Source organism: Pezoporus flaviventris, unplaced genomic scaffold (assembly GCF_033815535.1).
Source record: "Pezoporus flaviventris isolate CSIRO_AGI_PZ_B2104156 unplaced genomic scaffold, CSIRO_AGI_Pfla_v1 ptg000213l, whole genome shotgun sequence".
Classification (NCBI taxonomy): Eukaryota; Metazoa; Chordata; class Aves; order Psittaciformes; family Psittacidae; genus Pezoporus; species Pezoporus flaviventris.
The window spans coordinates 4460296-4478660 of NW_026892761.1; the positions used below are offsets into that span (position 1 = coordinate 4460296).

At 56.8% G+C, this 18365-nt stretch overlaps 1 protein-coding gene across 5 annotated transcripts in view; it reads right to left on the reverse strand.

The window, feature by feature from the left end:
• The window catches only part of DLGAP4 (DLG associated protein 4), a 128695-nt gene that overhangs the window by 40237 nt on the left and 70093 nt on the right, over positions 1 to 18365 (reverse strand). For 2 of the 5 annotated variants that reach the window (XM_061441664.1, XM_061441665.1), the window contains exons 4-9: positions 11426 to 12466; positions 9956 to 10126; positions 5936 to 6153; positions 4181 to 4295; positions 1390 to 1440; positions 60 to 306 (exon numbers count right to left, since the gene is read on the reverse strand). In XM_061441664.1, coding sequence (XP_061297648.1) covers positions 60 to 306; positions 1390 to 1440; positions 4181 to 4295; positions 5936 to 6153; positions 9956 to 10126; positions 11426 to 12376 — 1753 coding nt within the window. In that variant the 5' untranslated portion in view covers positions 12377 to 12466. Of the gene's footprint in view, positions 1 to 59; positions 307 to 1389; positions 1441 to 4180; positions 4296 to 5935; positions 6154 to 9955; positions 10127 to 10819; positions 10874 to 11425; positions 12467 to 18365 lie in introns of all 5 variants that reach the window. The other 3 variants (XM_061441667.1, XM_061441666.1, XM_061441668.1) reach the window with 3 other exon arrangements.

Below are 18365 nucleotides of genomic sequence, written 5' to 3' on the forward strand. Positions count from 1 at the left end.
CGGGCAGCCGCATCCCCTGTCCCCACACGGCCCTTCCCGTCCGCCGCCGCTGCACTCACTGCTGTTGTTGGGCAGGGTCCTGCTGCCGCTGAGGCTGCCCGTCGGCGGGGGGGAGATGGAGCGGACGGAGCCCGTGTCCTCTTCCTGGGAGCAGCCCGCCTGGATGGCTCGGAGGTAGCTGTGGCTCCGGGAGCGGAAGTAACTGGGCAGAGGCAGGTCCAGCACCTCCGCGGCGGCCGACTCGGCCTCGCTGTAGGTAGAGTCGCAGACTGCCTCGTACTGCTCCCCCAGCTCCGGCTCCGGTGCCTGCACGGGGAGAGGGGCAGAGCCAGTCACCCCCTGCATCAGACAGCCCGTCCCTTCCCTTCCCTTCCCCTCCCTGCTGCTGCTGCCTGGTCCTGCTTACAGCAGATGAGACCGGGAGGTGCACCAATTCTGGTGGGATGCAGGATGCCCCGGCTCTCTGCTGAGAGAGAGGGGAGAGGGAACCTTCCTTGGAGGCAAGGTCCCTGCTTGCGGAGTAGGAGAGACTTACAACACAGTGCCTGTGAAACAGCCCCCAGTCTCTGATGGAGAGGCTGAGAACACACGAGAGAGCTAAAATCCAGCCTCTGACAAGGCCCCCTGTCAGGGAGGGGGGCTCTGTGGGGAGATGGCCTTGCCCTGGCCATCAGGCATGCTCTTCAGTGTGGGGAGATGGCCTTGGCCCTGCAGCCGGGTGCAGGGAAAGAAGGTGGGAAGGTGTGGACTGGGGGTACAGCCTCCACGCTTGGCCAGGGACAGGCTGTATGGAAGGGTTCTGTAGCACATCGGGCTTCATCCACTGTAGGGACCAGGAGAGGGCCTGGTGGCTGCAGCGAGGTGTAAGCTGAGCAGGGGCTTTACTCCCTGCTTCTCTGCTGCCCACACTGCCCTCCCAGCCATGCCCCCTCTCCAGTAGCACTGGCTGGTCAAACATGGGCTCTGGAGAGGCTCACCCGGCTTAAACCAGAGTCAGACCATTCTGAAATACAGATGAGAGATGCTGAGGTTGGCCCTGTTGCTCACTTCCATCTCTTCTGGCCCTTTCTTTGCCTTCAAGGACAGTTCTTCTGCCCAGCACTGGCACCTGAGCTACACAAGGTTTGGCTCAAAGAGCTCATCTACTTTCCCCCTAACCCTACTGGTCCCTAACTCCGCACTGGGGCCAGGGGAACCAAGCTCTCCAGCTGCCCTGCAGGGCCCAGCTGGGAGCACTGCCTCTTTCTCCTTCCACTTTTTCCTCCTCCTCCTGCTGGCCCTGGGTATGGGCTGACCTCATGGCCTGCCTTGCACACTGCCACGGGAGCCCAGGGCTGACCCGAGAAAGCTCCATGAAGAAGGAAGAGGGAAACGCCAGCGGGACGGTACCTGCTCTCCATGGGTAAATATCTGAGGGATAAGTGAGGGGGGTCCAAAGATCTGGAAGAAAGAGTTGGAGAAGGTTAAAGGCCAAGAACAGGGGAGCTCCTCACACAGACAGCCATTGCACAGGGACCAAGGACGAGGGGAGCTGTCAGAACCACAGCTTCTGACACTTGAATACAAACTTCAGAGCTCATCAGATGCCAAGCACGGTGCCGCACGGACTCCTCAGACAGCGGCACAAACACGGCATGGCAAAGCTCCACGGGACGCCTCCCAGACAGAGAGAAGCTGCTGATGCATCCAGCCTGTTGTATGCACCATAGATCCATGTATATACACAGGGCACACTCGGGACACACAATGCTGGGACACCCCTTGGAGCACATGGGTTGCCTGTGGCTGCTGGACAAGGGCTGGTGTGGCTCCCATTTGGCATCTCTGTGAAGCCCCTGGCATTGGCCAGCACATCACAGCGTGGCCAGGAGCAGCAATGGGCTTCCACAGCCCACAGAGCTGGGGTGGATGGGCAGTCTGACTGCTTCATGTCAGGGAAACTCCCCTTCACCTCAATGGGGTCAGGTTGGCCACTTTGCTGCTATGGCCTCTATCCCTGCATCAGGAGAAGCCACATGGAAGCGATTCTGCCTTCTCTCCATAGAAAGCCACAGCACACACTCTGCATAAGGACAGATGCCCAACAGATACTGCCTATGGGAAGGAACGCCTTCTCCTTCTCTCCATCCCTGGTCTGCAGAGCACATCCACTCTCTGAGCTCTACCCAACATAAGCTGCCCCAAATGGCCCATCTTGGGAAGAATCCAGGTTCAAAATGTACCCAAAGGAATAGGCTTGGCTCTGGTGGTTGGGTCCAGCCCTTCTATACAGGGCACAGCTCAAAGTGTGGATAAGCAATGTTGGGGGTCACCAGCTGACTCTGGCCATGGTCCCCTTGGTTTGTGATAAATGGATGTTGATGTGCAACACCCGGTGAACCCCGGGCTTCCAGAGGTTTGCAAGGGACAAACCGAAGCGTAGTGGAATTCTTTCAGACCTGGGATTCTTCTATGTGGGAGGACACTGGTGTCTTGCTGGACACACAAGGAAGCTGTTGGAGGTCACACCGAAGTGAGGGCAGGAGAGGAACTGCCTCTGGCACTGGATGAAGGGCAGGTCAGACCTCTGGAGGATGAGACCAGCACACATCGGTGGCTGTACCAGCTCCATCCTGGATCAACAGATACGCAGTTCCTGGGAGGCCTCTAAATCCCAACCCTGCCACACTGTGGGCTGCTCAGATCCTCCAGCCCCAAGACGCTTCCGATGTCTTCATGGGGCTGCTGCCCTCAGCTGCTAAATGGCAGTTTTAGAGAGGGACAGAGCACAGACTGAGCCCACTGCTTGTCTTCACGAAGAGACCTAGCCTCAGCCATGGATTTACATGCAAAGGACAAGAATGCGACGGTCCTGACCCCTTCTCTGCTCAGTGAGACACCCAGCACATTGCTGTTGATGTACAAGGGACGAGACTGAGCACAAGGAACACGTACGCCGTGAGCAATGCCCTGTGCCCCAGAGCTCTGCACCAGGGGCTCCAACTGCTCTGTGACAGCAGGAGAAACCAGCCGAGGGATGGGAGAGGCTGGGCTGGGACAGAGGAGAGCTCAGAGCCCCACGCTGCTGCAGGGGAACATTGTCACACAGCACTCACCCTCCTGCATGCTCTGCTTTGTAATGCCCATCCTGCTGCTTTAACCCCAGCCTCGTGCTGCCACCCTGGATCATTGCGCATGGAGTGGGGCAGCATTGATGGGGCACATGTGTGCACATGTTCCCATGCAGACACGTATGAACAGACACAGGATGGGGCAGAGGCCTAGGGTGACAGTGAAAGGGCTGGGTGAAGCTTGTGGAGCCATCGATGCCCTGGGGACCTCCACTTGTGTACCAAAAAGACAGGCCCCTTGGCTGACATAAGCACATGGGACCTCTACAGAAGCCTCATCCCAGCATGGGCTATTTCCTGGCCTGTGAGACAGCTGGCTTATAGCTGCTCCAGAGTAATCCCAAGGAGGGGGCATAGTGTGGGATGGGGTATTAAAACCAGTTTGCACTGACTGCATCTGGCAGGTTGGGGTCAGTCTGTGAGGCCACCCAGTGGCAAGGGGTTTGCCACCCACCATCAGCACCTCACTGGCATCCTCAGCTTTGCTCTTCCCATGGGAAACAGGGATATCCAAGGGAGATGTCCCCAGCTAGCTGGCAGGACAGTCTCCCGAATTATGGGCATCTTGTTCCTGGGTCCAGTCTGCTGCAGGAGGGATGAGGGCCTCAAAGCTATGCAGGGTTGTTGTCCCTGGTGACGGGCTGCAGGGTCCCAGGCTGGATGCATTGGCTCTGTACCCAGTCACTGGGCACAAGGAGCTTGCAGCAGGAGCAAACACCATTACAGGTGCTTCTGGGTGGTGACATGGTGGGACCCTGTGCTCAGAGCAGCGCTGAGCTTCACCCATTGCTGTAAAGCATCGCTCCTGTGGCCATGGCAGAGTAACTTCAGCTGCACCAGCAGTGCTGAGAGGAGGCAAAGCGAGGGGAAGGGGGGTCTGATATGAGCTGTAATTAAGGAGCAGGCGTTGATACTTTGGTGAAGCTGCCAGGGTTTATGTGCAATTCCCAGAGTGCAGCCTGTGCCTTATTTTGAAGGGGGGGGAAAGGATGTTCCTCTCTGCCCTCAGCTGGCCTCCTTTCCCACTGGGGTGTACTGGTGCAGTGGTGCTCAGCATTCTGGCATCTCACCTGGTTGATGCAACTGGACTCGTTGATGCTGTCAGAGATCTGGTTGTATTCTTCCTCCCAGGTTGGGAACTTCGGAGGTAGGAGGATCTCGACAGAGTCCAGGCGGTCCAGGCTCCTGCCAGCAGAGAAAGAGGGTGTCAGGGGTGTCCCCAGCACCAGGGGCTGTGCTGGAGCTGCTGCCCTGCCAGGAGAGCAGCCAGATCACCCCTGCCTGTGGTACCCTCTGCCAGGCACAGGCACAGGCACATGGGGCAGCACGGAGGTGATGCTGGGCACCCAGTGCACTGCTCTTGGAGCAGAAGGAAGCACTCCTCCGGGCAGGACTGTGGCACCTCCTGAATCTCCATCCTGGTGTGTGAGGAGAGCAGGGAGCGGTCTTCCCTCCCATTGGGCTTCACTCTGACTGCCCCCCGCAGCCTGCCCATGGGGAAGCCGAGTCAAAGCAGGCAACAGACTTTGGAAGGGCAGAGACCCTCTCACAAGGACCGATCATGCCCCACTCCTCTGTGCCTTGTCCTGGCTAAGGCTGTGGTCGTGCTCCCTGCAGTCCCTCCTGTCCCAAACCGCAGGTCCGGTGCTGGTGCAGCCCCAGTACCAAGGGCCTCATCGAGGGCTGCCATGGGGCTGTGCCAGGGCACTGTGTCCCCGCTGCCATCCCAGGGCTGTCCCAGGCTGGCGGGGCCCCGCAGGGAGGCTCTGAAGCAGCCAAAGTGGCCACAGCATCCAAAAAGCTCCTTGCGGAGGGCGGGGGGCGAGGTGGTTGTCGGCAGATGGCAGCCGTGATCATGCTCTGGTGCCGCCCCTGCTTGTGCCCGGCACAAGACCTCAGCGGCCTGGCCGGAGGATGATGGGCGCACCAGGATGCGACATTCCTCACTGGAGCGCAGCACCAAGGGCTGCGGGCCCCCTCCTTCCCCGCAGTGAACCTCCAGCAATGCCCGTGTGCAGCCCAGCCCTGCCCGGACCCCTCCTCTCCTGTGTAGCTGCATCCACAGCTCATCCAGCTCTGCCTCTCCTGCTCTAACACCATACTCTGGCTTCCTAAACACTGCCCATGGCTTCTGGACGGACTCCAGCAGCCCCACTGAGGTCATACCCTGATGGACATGACTTGAATGGACCATGAACCCAAGACAGGAAGAATCTGTCTCTCAAGTATTTTGCATCAGAGACTCCTGGACACAGCTCAGCTCCCCCTGAAGTGGATGTGAAAGTGGGGAACAGGGATGGATTCAGAGCAGGCATTTCCAGGGCTCCCCACAGTTAATTTTGCCACCATCTCTCAGCAGAAGGCAGCATCTGGTCAGCAATCTGGGGCTACCCCGAGGGTTCCCCACACTGCCTGCTGTACCCTCACTTCTGGCTCTGTCTGCTGAACATCACCAGCTCATCCATGGTGGCTCCTGCCTCCTCCTGCTGCCCTTTGCTCCTGAGCCACAGCACCCGAAACACCAACAGCCTCTTCCAGCCCCTGGTGCCTTGTCTCGGGATGCAGAGCTGCTGGTGAGGACACTGCAGGGGATCACCTCTGGTCAGGCTGGCCACACAGACCCCATCCTGCAAGAACCAGCCTCCTGCCCAGGTTTTGCTCTGTTCCCCTTGCTCTGCTGCCTCGCTGGCTCAAGCCACTGTGCCTCCTTCCTCCCTCAATAGTTCCAGACCTCTCAGGTCATCTTCCCTGGCCTCAGGATGCATCAGCTTCTGGGCTGGCCCCTGCGGACCTTAGCAGGGCTCCTGGAGGAGCTCCAGCATTACCTTTGTGTGGTGCTCTGCTCACTCAGGGACTGTTGGGTGGCCTTGAGGTAACTCTGCCTCCGAGCTGCAGTTTTCGGGGATGGTTTGGGGCTGGTTTCTGAGTCTTCACTATCATCATCCCCCATGGCTTTGATGTAGCTCCCGCTCCGCATGCGCCGGCACGGGATCTCGCTGTCTTTGTCCCGAGACAGCGTGTTGTTCCACTCCCCCTGAGGCACCTGCAACAGTAAGGGGAGCATGAGCAGATGTGGGGGACGGCACCTCTGGGACCAGCGGGATCATGGGGACCTGGGGGGATTGGTGTCGAGGACAACTGTTGGAGCCTCAGCTGGAGCAGTGGGAATGGGCAGCGCAATTCCTTTCCGACCCTCCCTTACCAGGTCATGCCAGGCAGCCCTGATTGCCTCTGCTGCAGCACACCTACCCACAGCCATTCACCCCACCAGCACCCAGGCCACCTTCACACCGCACCATGCGCACCCAAGCTGCACAATGCCGGACGGAACGGGGAGGGATGGGTCTCACCAGCTCTGCGGTGGGCACTGGGACAGGAGTGGCACACAGTGCAAAGCCCACGCTCAGGTAACGCGAAGTGCTCACGTTGTTCAGGGCAGTCAAAAGCTGTTGTAGACCTGTGGATCAGAGCCCAGACCTTCCCTGGGCCCAACACCCTCTATGGTTTCTGAGTTCAGTGTGACTCTGAGTGCACGAAAGTCATTTCTGAAGCCAAGCCAGGTCCTCACAAGTCCCTTTATAGCAGAGATAGGGCAACCTGAGCTGCCAGGAGCCAGCCTTGGTTTCGTGGCTAACTCGGTTTGCAGCCAGCCCCTGACCTGCCCTTGAGATGAGGATATGTGGTCAAGGAGAACCAAGGGAAGATGTGGGGAATGCAGCAATGTGCAATCCACGCAGACAGCGGGAAGCAGGCTGGCTCGGGGCTGCCATGGGGAGCAGCAGAGGGGCTTGTGCTGAGCACGGCTTGTGCTGCTGAGAGCATCCACACGGCCTGCTGGCTGGAGCTGTTGGATTTGCCCAGCTCCCCGAGGGGCCATAGGATTAATCAGCCGGTGTTTGTGTAGTGCTTTGGGGATGCACGGAGCCGTGTTGCAGCTCCCTGTGATGAGCCAGAGCTGTCAAGCACTGCGTGGTTCCTGTTCTCCTCCTTGCTCAACAGCAGGCATGTTCTGTGGGAGCCAGAGCCAGCCTGAGGGTGCCGTCTGCTGCTGCTGGGGTGCAACATCTCCAGATGAACTTCAGATCTGCAGACAGTGGCTTCTGGTTCTCCTGAGAGGGCCTGGCATGTGCCAGCTGCAGGCTCTATCCATGTGCAGCAGCTTAGCTCCCTCAGGGCTTTCTTCAGCCCATGTCCTGCCAGCCTGCTTGCTGTGTGTGTGGGAGAAGGCAGGACATGATCCCAGCACGATGTGGAACAGAACTCAAACAGCCTGTGGGTTCCCATCACGGTCTGCACCCATGAGCCAGGACCCGTGTTATTGGGTGACATAGAACAGAGACCCAGGGACTATATTACCTGTGTGTGAGATGCAGGTGGGGACCAACACTGAGCGAGTCTCACACGAGGCACAAACCTGCTGCTGCCGCTGGTTTTCCCAGCTCTTTCCACTCTGCCTCCTGCCATCTTCCTGCTTGGCAATGGCTGCTGGCAAGGATGCCCGGCTCCGGAGCTACCGGGTGTTATCCAGCAGGTTTTTACACACAGAAAGCCCTTTCTCTGCTGCTGTAAGGCCTCCTTCTGCCCAGCTGCCTGCACTGGGTGGCCCTGAGGCCAGTGAGGAGGGATCCTGCCAGCCCCGGATGATCTTGCCGTGGGAGAGATCCTACCAGTCACTGGGGTGGTTGGCTCTGATCTTTCCTAAAGGAGGCAGGAGCTCCGAGAAGCACTTTTATACCCATTGCATTAGTGTTAGGTCTGACTTGGGGCTGCATTTTGCTGCCTGCCTTCTCCTCAGGGTGAGTTGCAGCCTCCTGCCTGCAAAGGTCTTGGGCAAGAGGGTTGGGGTCTGCAGCCCCTGCCTAGGGTGAGAGCTTGCCAACAGCCAGGCATGCCAGGCAGGGGCCAGGGCACTGTACAGCCCTCCACTATACAGGGGAAAGCCTGTGGGATTCAGGTACACGTCCCTGGGAGTTGGGCTCCACTGTCACCACCTTGCCACAATACTGCATGTTGCAAAGAATCAGCATCTTCTGGCTCTTCTGCTCTCTGAGCATGGAGGAGAAAGGGAAGAAGGGGCTACACTGAGGTTTTACCCTGCCTTAATGCTGCCTGGCGCATTCCCCTGTCACCTGGAGCATTAACAGAGAGGGGAGAGGAGGGAAGGGGAGAACTCCAACCCTGGAGCTGCCCTGCTCCCCTTGCTTCGGGGAGGTCTGGGGGAAGAGACACTCACAGAGCAACCCGGGTTCCATCCACACGTGTGCCAGCTCTGCCATGCAGCCCAGCCCCAGCACACACAGACATGCACCACACAGGAACAGACGTGCCGAGGCCGGGTGCAGCGTGCAGGGATGCACGTGCCATGCAGCCAGGCTCCAGCGCCCGATGCGGGGACACTGCTGCTCCCTCCGGGGCCGGACCCCTCGTGGTGTGGTCTCAGGTATGGCCTCAAGAGAAAAAGCTAGAGCCCAGGCTGCCTGTGGGTCCCATCTGTCCTTTAGGTGAGGCAGCCTTTGGGAAGGAGCTTGGCTGGGTTTCCTGCCCCACGGGAGCTCTGTGGGGCTGGTGGAGGGCAGCAGCATCTGGATCCTGACTTTATTTTGGAGGCTACAGGGGGTTAAGGAATCTTCATTGTGGTCTGACTGGGGAGGTTGATCTGGATGATGCATCAGGCGGATGGTGCCCTTGGTACAACTGTCCTCTGGGAGCCCCGACACTGCTTGTCCCTTCAATGTGGTCTTGGTGTCCGTGGATGTGAGTTTGAGTCTGTGCCTGGGGCTGTTCACCCCCTGCCTGGGGCATCTCTCACTATAAGGAGCTGCTTGGCCATTGGGATCCTGACCTCCTAGGGAGGGCAGAAGAGGGAACAGATGTGGAGCAGAGCCTCCCTCCCTGGGGACTGCTCTAAGGACAGTGCTGTGTCACCTTGGGGATTGCTCCTGAGAGACCCCCAACCCTGACAGGACAGAGCTGGACCTGGAGCTGTGTGATCACCCACTCTCAGCTCCAATGTCTGCGTCTGGATATGGACCCCCGTTAGTCCTTGATGAGCCCCAAGATTATCCAGAGCCTGCTGATGGGGCAGGAGAAGTGAAGAGCTTTGGGGGCTTAGTCCAGCCAGGAGGCTGGGGGGTCCTGCTTGTCCCCATCCCACACCTCCTGCCCTCCCTCATGTCAGAGGGACTCTTCCCCACCTCTGCAACCCACCAGCCATTTCTGCCTGGCAGCAGCAGGGCAGGGCCTCCATGTCCCCAAAGAACCAGGCTCTGTGTGCAGGCAGATGCCCGCAGTCCCTCACCATGGCAGAAGCAGGGAGTGGGCTCATCCTGCTTCAGGCGGCAGGGGACGTGTGGCTTTGCACAATGACATCTCCCACAGAGTGGGCTCTAGAGGTGACTCCTCCATCACCAGTTTAGTCCCCTTCCCATGCTGACAGGGGCCTGGATATATCACCCCCTCCTGCCCTGAGGGCCCTGAGCCCTGTGCCTGCCCTCTGGGGCTTACACCGGGCACCCGTGGGCCATCTCAGCCTGAGCATCTGTGACCTCTAGGGTTCTGGGAGCACCAAACCTCATGTTTCTGGACTGGGTGCCTGGGGTCTTGGCTTTGAAGGCGAGGTGCTGGTGGCTGCAGAAGCTGCCCCAGTCCCTCAGGATGCTGCTCACACCGCAGCACCTCCCGATGCCCCTCCATCCACGATGACAGTGAGTGCGGGGTTCTCCCTACCCACGCTGCTCCCGCTCCGAGTTCGGTGGTGCAGGCTGCCGACCCTGCCTGATGGTCCCAGGAGGGTCAGGGCTGGGAGGGAGCTGGGCAAAAGCTTCCCCTCAAAACAAGATCCCTACCTGGCCGCTGCCCGCGTCGGTCTGCCCAGGGCTGAGGGGCTGGTCCCAGCTCCGCGGGGGCTCGCTCGGCTGCGGCGGGGTGGCCCCCGTGTCCTCCCAGCCCAGCGGTTGGGCTGCCCAGCTGCTGGCCGGGCTCACGCCACCCAGCTGCGCCCACAGCCCTCCGTCAGGCTGTCGAGAAACGGAGGCTCATTACATGGGCAATAACCTCGTTACATGGCAGGGCAATAACCAGCACGGCAGTCTCCTACCCCCAGCCGTGGCCAAACCCTGAAGGTGAGGGGCTGCTGTGGTTGCATTTGGTTTGCCTGCGCTGGGCTCTGCCACTGCACCCAGAGGGGTATCAGTGCCAGCAGATGCTCTGGCTGCAGCTCTTTAACCTCATAAGGAGGCGGGCAAAGAAAAAGAAACCAGGCCGAGAACGTTTTCCCTGATGACGTTCCTGATGGAGTTAAGTCCCTCTGCAATTTGATTTGCAGCCATGGCCAGCAAGCAATTGGGAGCAGGGTGTGCTGCAATAATTCATTGCTCTTTAAAGCTTCTAAGCCTGCTGGCCACAGCCAGGGGAGCCCATGACACCTTTGCATTAAAAAGGATGCTGGAGACATACACACATCGACTAGTCCCCCCCTTAATCCCCCAGCCAGGCCTGGCTTATTTATCTTCATTCCTCCCTCTTAGGGCACAGCTGGGTTTATGTTCTTCAGGCAGTGCTGTGACCTGGCGCTCTTGGTGTGTGTCAAACCAGCATTAGCCATGCAGGCTTGTGCCATGCAAGCAGAGAGGCTGGCACTGCCCTCCTGGCCCCACAGCCCTGCCCCACGTGCCAAAGGCAGCCATGCCCTGCAGAGCTGCAGGTCCTACCAGCGCTCCGGGGAAGCTCTGTAGAGCAGGGCTTACTGGGCACGCCGGCACATCCTTGCGATGCATGGATATAAGGGGGTAAGCATTAGTTATCACTGGTCATCTTCAGACCTGGGGGTGGTGGCAGTGCTTGGGATATGAGCCACAGCCCCTTGGTGTACCCAGATGGATGGGCATCAAGTGATAATGGGTACATGTGGGCAACTCCATGCCTGGCTGCCCAAGAGTCCACCCCACCACAGCATCTGCACGGTGTGGTGGGCATTGGGGGTGTGCTGGGGCCCCACAGCAGACAGGGATGAGGGTGCTGAGGCTGTGGTGCAGGCACATCACCACACTGCCATGGTCCAGCACAGGGGCTGGGGGTCCTGGGGCAGCACTGGGAGAGCTGGAGCCCAGCAACACCGGTGTCCCCATAGGGCTATCCCTGGGGCCACGGTGAATTTAACCCACCCAGTCCTCTCCTGGCAAAGTGGCTTGAGGTGGCACCTGAACCATCAGGAGCTGTTTGGTAATAGGGTGCAATAGGGCCCCTACTAAGAGAGTGTTCCCTGTTTTCCTGTATTCTCCCTGCACGGAGAAGCCATAACCCCTCACTGCACCCACCTGCAGGTAGTGATAGGCCAAGTCTTGATGGCAGGACTTGGATTTCAGCAAGGCTTTGTCGATCGTGGCCGAGGCCTTCTGGCACATTTCCCGGGCATGGCTGAGCGTCAGCGTGGACCAGGAGCCCCTCTTAATGTAGTTGGAGTCATTGTTGATGGGGATATTGGTGCATGGGGTGACCTTGAGGTCGTTATTGCTCTTGGAGGATTTCAACATGTGCTCGCTGATGGTGTTGTAAGCGTGCATGAAGTACTTGGGCTGGCTGTGGTCCGGCTGCCTGCCCAGCGTCATGAGGCCCATTGGGTTGCGGTAGCTGCAGGTATCGTTGTCTAAGTTGTCATCTGAGCTCCACCAGCCTGATATGTTGGATCTGGTCCTGCGCTTGGGCTCGGAGGTCTTCGCCCGGTCTTTGCTCTTGCTCCTCCGGTTTTGCTTGGCGTCATCCGTCCCCTTCTTGCCATTCACGTTGCCTTTGGTGGGGCCCTCCAGAGACTGGGACTTGGCAAAGAGCTTCTGGACCGAGTGGACGAGGTGCCGGATGCGCCCAGGGCTCTCGCTGCGGTGCTTTGCATCGCTCCTCTGAAACTGGAGGGTGCTGAAGCCGTCTCTGTGGATGGGCAGCTGCTTCTCAAACTGGTCCAGGAGGTTCGCAGGCAAGCGGTTGATTTTAGTGGCTTGGGCATGGCTTGGAAAAGGGTTGTCATCCGGGACCTCGAAGTGGGAGTTGTAATGGATGCGCGGGAATGTGCTGCTGTTGGAGATCTGGTTGTTGAGTGGAAGGAGACAGTCGCCGTGGAGGGTGTTTTGGGCTGGGAATCGGGGGTCCATGGTGAAGGAGTCGGTGGGGCTGAGGAGATAGGGGTTCCTGTCCTGGGGGGCATAAAGAGAGTCTTGAGGGGAGTCCAGGTTATCAGAAAGGTGGCGGCTTCTGTTATCTCCTAAGCCCTTCATGGTCCCAGTGTTTCCCAGACCATTGCTCAGGGTTGGTGTGGCAGAGCCCTTGCAGGAGCTGGCCCTGCTCTCCTGCAGACTCCCCTGCACCTGAAGGAAGAGGACAGACACTCAGAGCCTGCTGAGAACCCCTTTGGCAGCCTCTCTGCAGTGGGGCTTCCTTGCCAGGGCTGGTCCAGCTCTGAAAACAACTGCCACCAAGGTTAAGGGATGGAAGCAGGACGGGAGGGAGATGAGATGGCAGAAAGGGAGGAGAAGGGACGTGAGACATGGTGCTGGAGAGAACAGGGTACAGGAGAAGAGGAGGGGAAGGATTCATTCTTTCTAGCTGCAGTTTAAGCACTTGGGTGTCTCAGTGCTCAACCACAGCCTGCTTAAACAACGCTGCTGCTATTTGTCTGGTCTCTGCACATGTTTATTTAATAGAATCCCTTCCCCAGGCAGTGTCACACAGGCTAACAGGGGCACTGCCAGCAAATCACTGCTCCCGTCCCATTTGTTCAGGAGGCTGGAGGAAAACCTGCTGTCAAACCCTGCACACGGGCCTTGCCTGAGCCAGGGGAAGGCTGGAGCCAAGCATCCCTTCTTCTTGCATTCTGCTTTGTGGTTCCTGGGTCTCGGAAGGGGCTGGCAGCCCTGTTCTCTGTGTCGCATGCAGCTGTGCTAATCTGATATCTGATGTCAAACGTCTCCTCTCCAACAAACACCATGGTTTATGGCGTGTTTTACCCCAGAGGAAATGGTTTCAGTAGCTGCAATGAGAGCAGAGGTGTTTCTGAACACTTGGAGCCTGACCTCAGAAGCTGGTTGCGGCTCAGTTGATCTTTCCTGCCTCTCTGCATTGCTCCTGGGCAGCTGGATACAGAGGGTCCCCTTAGGGAAAGGGAGCTCCTCACTGAAGGCTTCCCCAGTGCACCTTCCTTGTCCTGCTTGGCTCAAAAGGATCCTTGTCTGCACTGGGTTATACAGGGGGAAAAGACAAACTCTTTGGGGCTGCTTGAATGAAATCAATGAACAGAACATATGATGAGCTGTCAATCACTGAGTTGATTTTCCATGCTTAAGACCTAAACAAACTGATTCTTATCCCTTTTAGTTTTTAGTTTAGTTTCTTAGTTCCTTTTTTAGCTTGAGTGTTGTTTAATGGCAACTCACAAACACTGAAGCATCCTACAGGTGTAAAAGTCTGGGGGCTGAGATCCTAGGCTACTTGTATAAAATCCTGCTTGCTCAAAGTCCAGGGACGCAAAACATGGACAGGAAGGTGAACAGCTGCTCCTTGGGAAGATAAGGGGCTGCTCTGGGGGCTGCAGTGACAGAGGTGTGTGCATTTTCCAACCCCAGGATGATCCAATATTCCCCAAATGCACCTAGAAGGGAAAATAGTGACTGAACCTCAGAGCCTCCCGGGAGCTTGAGAGAAAGCAAGCCCCGATTTGCTTTTTCCTAGGGAACAAGGAGGAGAATGGTGTCCTAAGAGCAACAGAGCTCCTGGGTTCTCCCTGTCAAGCCACAGATTTAGCTCTGGTTTTCCCCTAGGAGCTCATCCTCCTTCATGCAGTCTGGTCAGCAAAAGCAGCGAGGACCAAACTGGTGCAGGGAGCAGTCAGCAATCAGTGGAGAACGACAGGACTTGACAGGCTTCTTTTCCTTCCTCGCGCAGGGAAAAAGCACATTAATAAGGAAAAGCAGCTGGGGCTTTAAATGGTTGTTTGGAGGCACAAAGGAAAAAGAGAAGTGCCATGTATTCCATCGCTTAAAGTCTCCATCCAACTCTTACTCCCAGCAAAGCTTTGGTCTTTCTAAAGCAGTGGTTTGAAGACAGCGAGCGCAGACAGAGGCTCCTGCTCCTCGTCCTTCAAACCCTGCTCCGGGGGTCCCACCTCTCCTCAAACAACCCTGGGGAAGCTGTATGGCCCCATGGAGTGGGTCTTCTTAGGATCCCATGTGTTTTGGGGATGAGGACATGGCGTTATCCTGGCCTGAGCTCAGGGATAACAGTAAACCTGCTTCTCCTGCCAAAACACCCAATGCAACACTAGCCTTGACCAGGGTCTGGCTGCTTATGGTACTGCTGGGTGCCATCCTTTTCCCCTTGTGCTCTTCAGCAGCTTGGGGCATTAGCCTCTCTGGAGTCCCTTGCCCATGGGACAGCACCCATGTGAGCTGGTGGAGCAGCAGTGGGTGCTGGCCGCAGAAGTGCTCATGGATGTGCCAGGCAGCCCTGTACTACACTGTGTAAGCTGGCATCAGCACAGTGGTTAAAGAGAGGTGACAAAAAGCCCCAGGAGAAAGGAAACCCTCTGGACACAAGAGAAGGATGGGGTGTAGAAGGACAGGCTCCAGAATGGGCCATTCATCTGGTCCTTACATTCCATCTAGCCACAGACAGGCAACGTCAGCCCTGCTTGACTTGGAGGTGAAGCCCAAATCCTCCTGAATAACTCCCTGCTCTGCCCAGGCTCAGCTCTGCTCACTGTGGCCTCTCTCCCCTTTCCTTCCATGTCCCAGCTCCAGGCTCCCTGCAAGGTCCTTCACTCAGGCTTGTGCACTTGAGGCCACCCCAGCTCTGATGGATGCTGTGCTTCCCCCATCACGTTACGCTGCAGGAGTCACACAGTCCCCAAGGAGACAGCACAGCACTGATTTGATTATAATGGGATGTCTCTGGATATTGATAGTAAATACGTCTTTTCCTACAAAGGGCAATCAATATTTGAAGCTAAAGTCTCCCAGGCACTCCTGAGAGAGACTTCAGCCCCGTGACTGCTTTGCCATAGAGCAGATTAGCATCACTGCTTCTGTGTTCATTGGGCTCCAGGATGAAGTGAAACTGCCTTAGGACCCAAAATAAATAGGGAAATGAAATGAAATTAAATAACAGGAATGAAAATAAATGCAAAGCAAGGAAAGCCTGGCTTGCAAGGGAAGAGTGGGGCTGGGGGCTGGACTGGCTCAGGACAGCTCAAGAAGCAGAGGGTCAGGGAGGAGTGGCTGAGGGGCTGTGGGGACAAGCAGGGAGGGAGGAAAAGCGAAGGGAGCTCTCCTGGCTCCTGGTGCCCACCATACACTGTTTGCTGCATCCCCTGGGAGCTGGTTGCCCTTTAAGATGGATTAAACTGTTTTCATTACATTTTGATTACTCTCTGCAATCCTTGGCACTTCCCTAAGACGTGGGGTCAGGGAAGGGAAAAACCCAACAAGCCTCTTCCCCACCATCTCTTTAATTTGGAAGGATGAAAAGCTGGAAATTCAATCTCCCAAATCCATGATCCTGCAGCTCTCACACCGGGAAGGGAGGTCTCCCAGGGACCCACTGCATCCCTCAGCCCCAAACTGGGCACCAGGGCAGGGAGGTGAGTGACTCCCACTGGCATGGGCAGCAGGAGAAGACCCCGGTTAGCAGATGGTCATAACAGGGCCTGGAGAGGATGCAGGGGAAGGGGCTGGGTTTGCTGCATTGCCCCGTTACCTTCCTTCCCCTCAGCTTGTTCTTTTTCAGGGTTGCCCTTCCTCTTCCCAATGGCTTTGCTGATGCTGAGGTCTCTGTGAGTGACCTGACCTGATTTATGGCAGTTTTGTGTGTCCCAAACCACTCTGAACCCCATCTGGAGCTGTCTTCTTCTGGAGCTGCCCATGTGCAGACTCAGACCTGCTGCACTCAATTCCCTTACAGCACCACCTCCTGCAAAACACATCTGCAGCTCCAGACACTGAGCAGGGCATGAAGCCTCCAGTGCAGGAGATGATAGCCTTGCCTGAAGAACTTCCTGCCCAGCAGGGCTCCTCTCCACCCCTGGCTGAGCGCTGCTGATGCTTCCCTCCTGGAGGACCCACAGATGTTGTGTTCATCTGCTGTGAGTGGGAGATGGGGCCAGCCCCGAGGGCTGCTGGAGCTGGTGGGAGATGGTTCTTTCCACTTCAGGGAGACTGAATCACATCTTCATTGTGAGCTGAAAAAACCCTGTTGTTGTAACAGATACTTCAATGACTGCAAATATTTGCTTTTCGGTCTCTTTTTTAACAGCAGAGAGATTAGGCTGGCCTGAACTGCGGGCAGAGCAGGAGGCAACTGAAAGGAAGTGGATGGAGGAGACAGCTGCAATGCAGTGTAGATAGGAACAAAGCATGGTTTCCAAGCTATCTGTCCTATCCTCACTGTCACGTGCCTGCCCAGCTTATGGCTGCCCATCCAACCCAGCCAGACAGGGCTCGGTGAGTCCTTGAAATTACGGTACTTGAAGAGCTCTTCTTTCTTCCCCAGATCACAGCCAAAAGCATCGTTCCTCCCTTCCCTTGCTTCCCTCTCCTCCCTGCCTCCCCCTCACAGCTTATCCATAGCTTTCCTGCTATTCCCACCAGCAGAGCTTTCCAACACCTTCTAAGTTTGTTCCCTGTGGAGACACCAAAGCTGCTGCCCCCACGCTGCATGCCAGCCCAGGGGCTGCATCCTTGCTCTGAACCTTCCTCCTCCCGAGAGAGCTCTGTTTTCTCATCCTAACCTCTCTCACGTCCCATCTAAAGAGCAGAATACACCACAAAATCACTGCTCCTGTGCAAAACACCAGGCGCCAGACACACAGCCAGACCTTCACCCAGGCTTCTTGGCTGGCCTTTACATAATAAACACTTGTTTAGGTTGGAAAGCGTCTCTTGAGATCATAACTTGGCCTGAACAGGATGGGTTGGGGAGGGATGTGTACGGCTCAGCAGAGGCAGGTAGAATCATCAGGGGAAGCAGCAGCCTGTGAAATGGGACTGCTCAGAGCACAAGTCCTTCAGGAGGAAGAAACCCCTGTCCTGATGGCGCTTGCATGCACCCTTTGGTGTCAACTAGTCCTGCCCTCTGCTCATCCGCTCCTCCAGAGCTCCACAGAGCATGATCTCCCACGTAAACCTTGGCCCAGCCATCCAAGCCGGCTGCAAACACATGGGTGGCTTTTATATATAGAAACCTAGCAGCACGCTAATAACTAGCTAGATAAGGAATAAATGATTCGCAACCTGCAGAAGAAAAATGACTCCCCTCGCCCTGCCGCAAGAGGCTTTAAAGATTGTATACTGTGGTGTAGGTGACGTTGGTCCTGCCTACACGCATGAATTCAAATGTTCCCTGAATTAGCAGGAACACTTCATGTGGCATTCAGCGAGGGGGGCCGCCGGCTCCCAGGGTGTTGCATTAATGATGATTCACAGTTCAGAATCTAATCGCAGAGGATAAAAATAGCCAGCTTCTACTTAGAACAATTCATTATACAACAGAGCTTGCTCCAGCCTCCTTCTGCTGCTCGCTTTGCCCCGGGAAGGTTCCCACTGCTGACAGGAAGCTTTGTCCCAAGGGTGGTGGGTACCAGGCAATGCTGCCCACCCTGAGCTGCTGAGAGGAGCCTAAGCCAGGATCTCCTGAGGAGCACCCATGGGGTTTATGTGGACTTCCCATAATGTGGCTGTGATGCTGTCATCAGCATCATACCCACATTACGTGGATGTATCCACATACATGGAGGTATGACAGCATCACACCCACCCTTTGCCCCTCACTTTCTCTCTGCACAACAGTGGAGGGAGACAGTGGTTTCAGCAAGTCATGGGTCTCGTCTACCTGCAGCACCTCCTTAGGAGGTGGGTGAGTTGCTTTACAAGGGCCCATATGCCCATTGCCTGAAGGTGTCCCAATGGGCTCACCCAGCTCATCTACAAGTCCAACTTCCAGGCAGTTAATGCTGCATGAAGCAAACCCCAGCACGGGCTACATTAGCACAGGTGCTTAAGAGAGTGTGCAGCACTGATTTCTGAATGCTACTGAGTCCCATGTCACCGGTGGAATGATCTCCTCACATCTCACTTCATGTGTAAATAAGTGCTTTGTGCCTTTTTAATGTGGAATCCCAAGGTCTTGTGAGAGCTGAATAGTGCCCCACAGCCCTGGGACCCTCAATAGTCTCCTGCTTGTTCTTCAGGCAAAGGGATATCTTTGCTGGGACTGCCA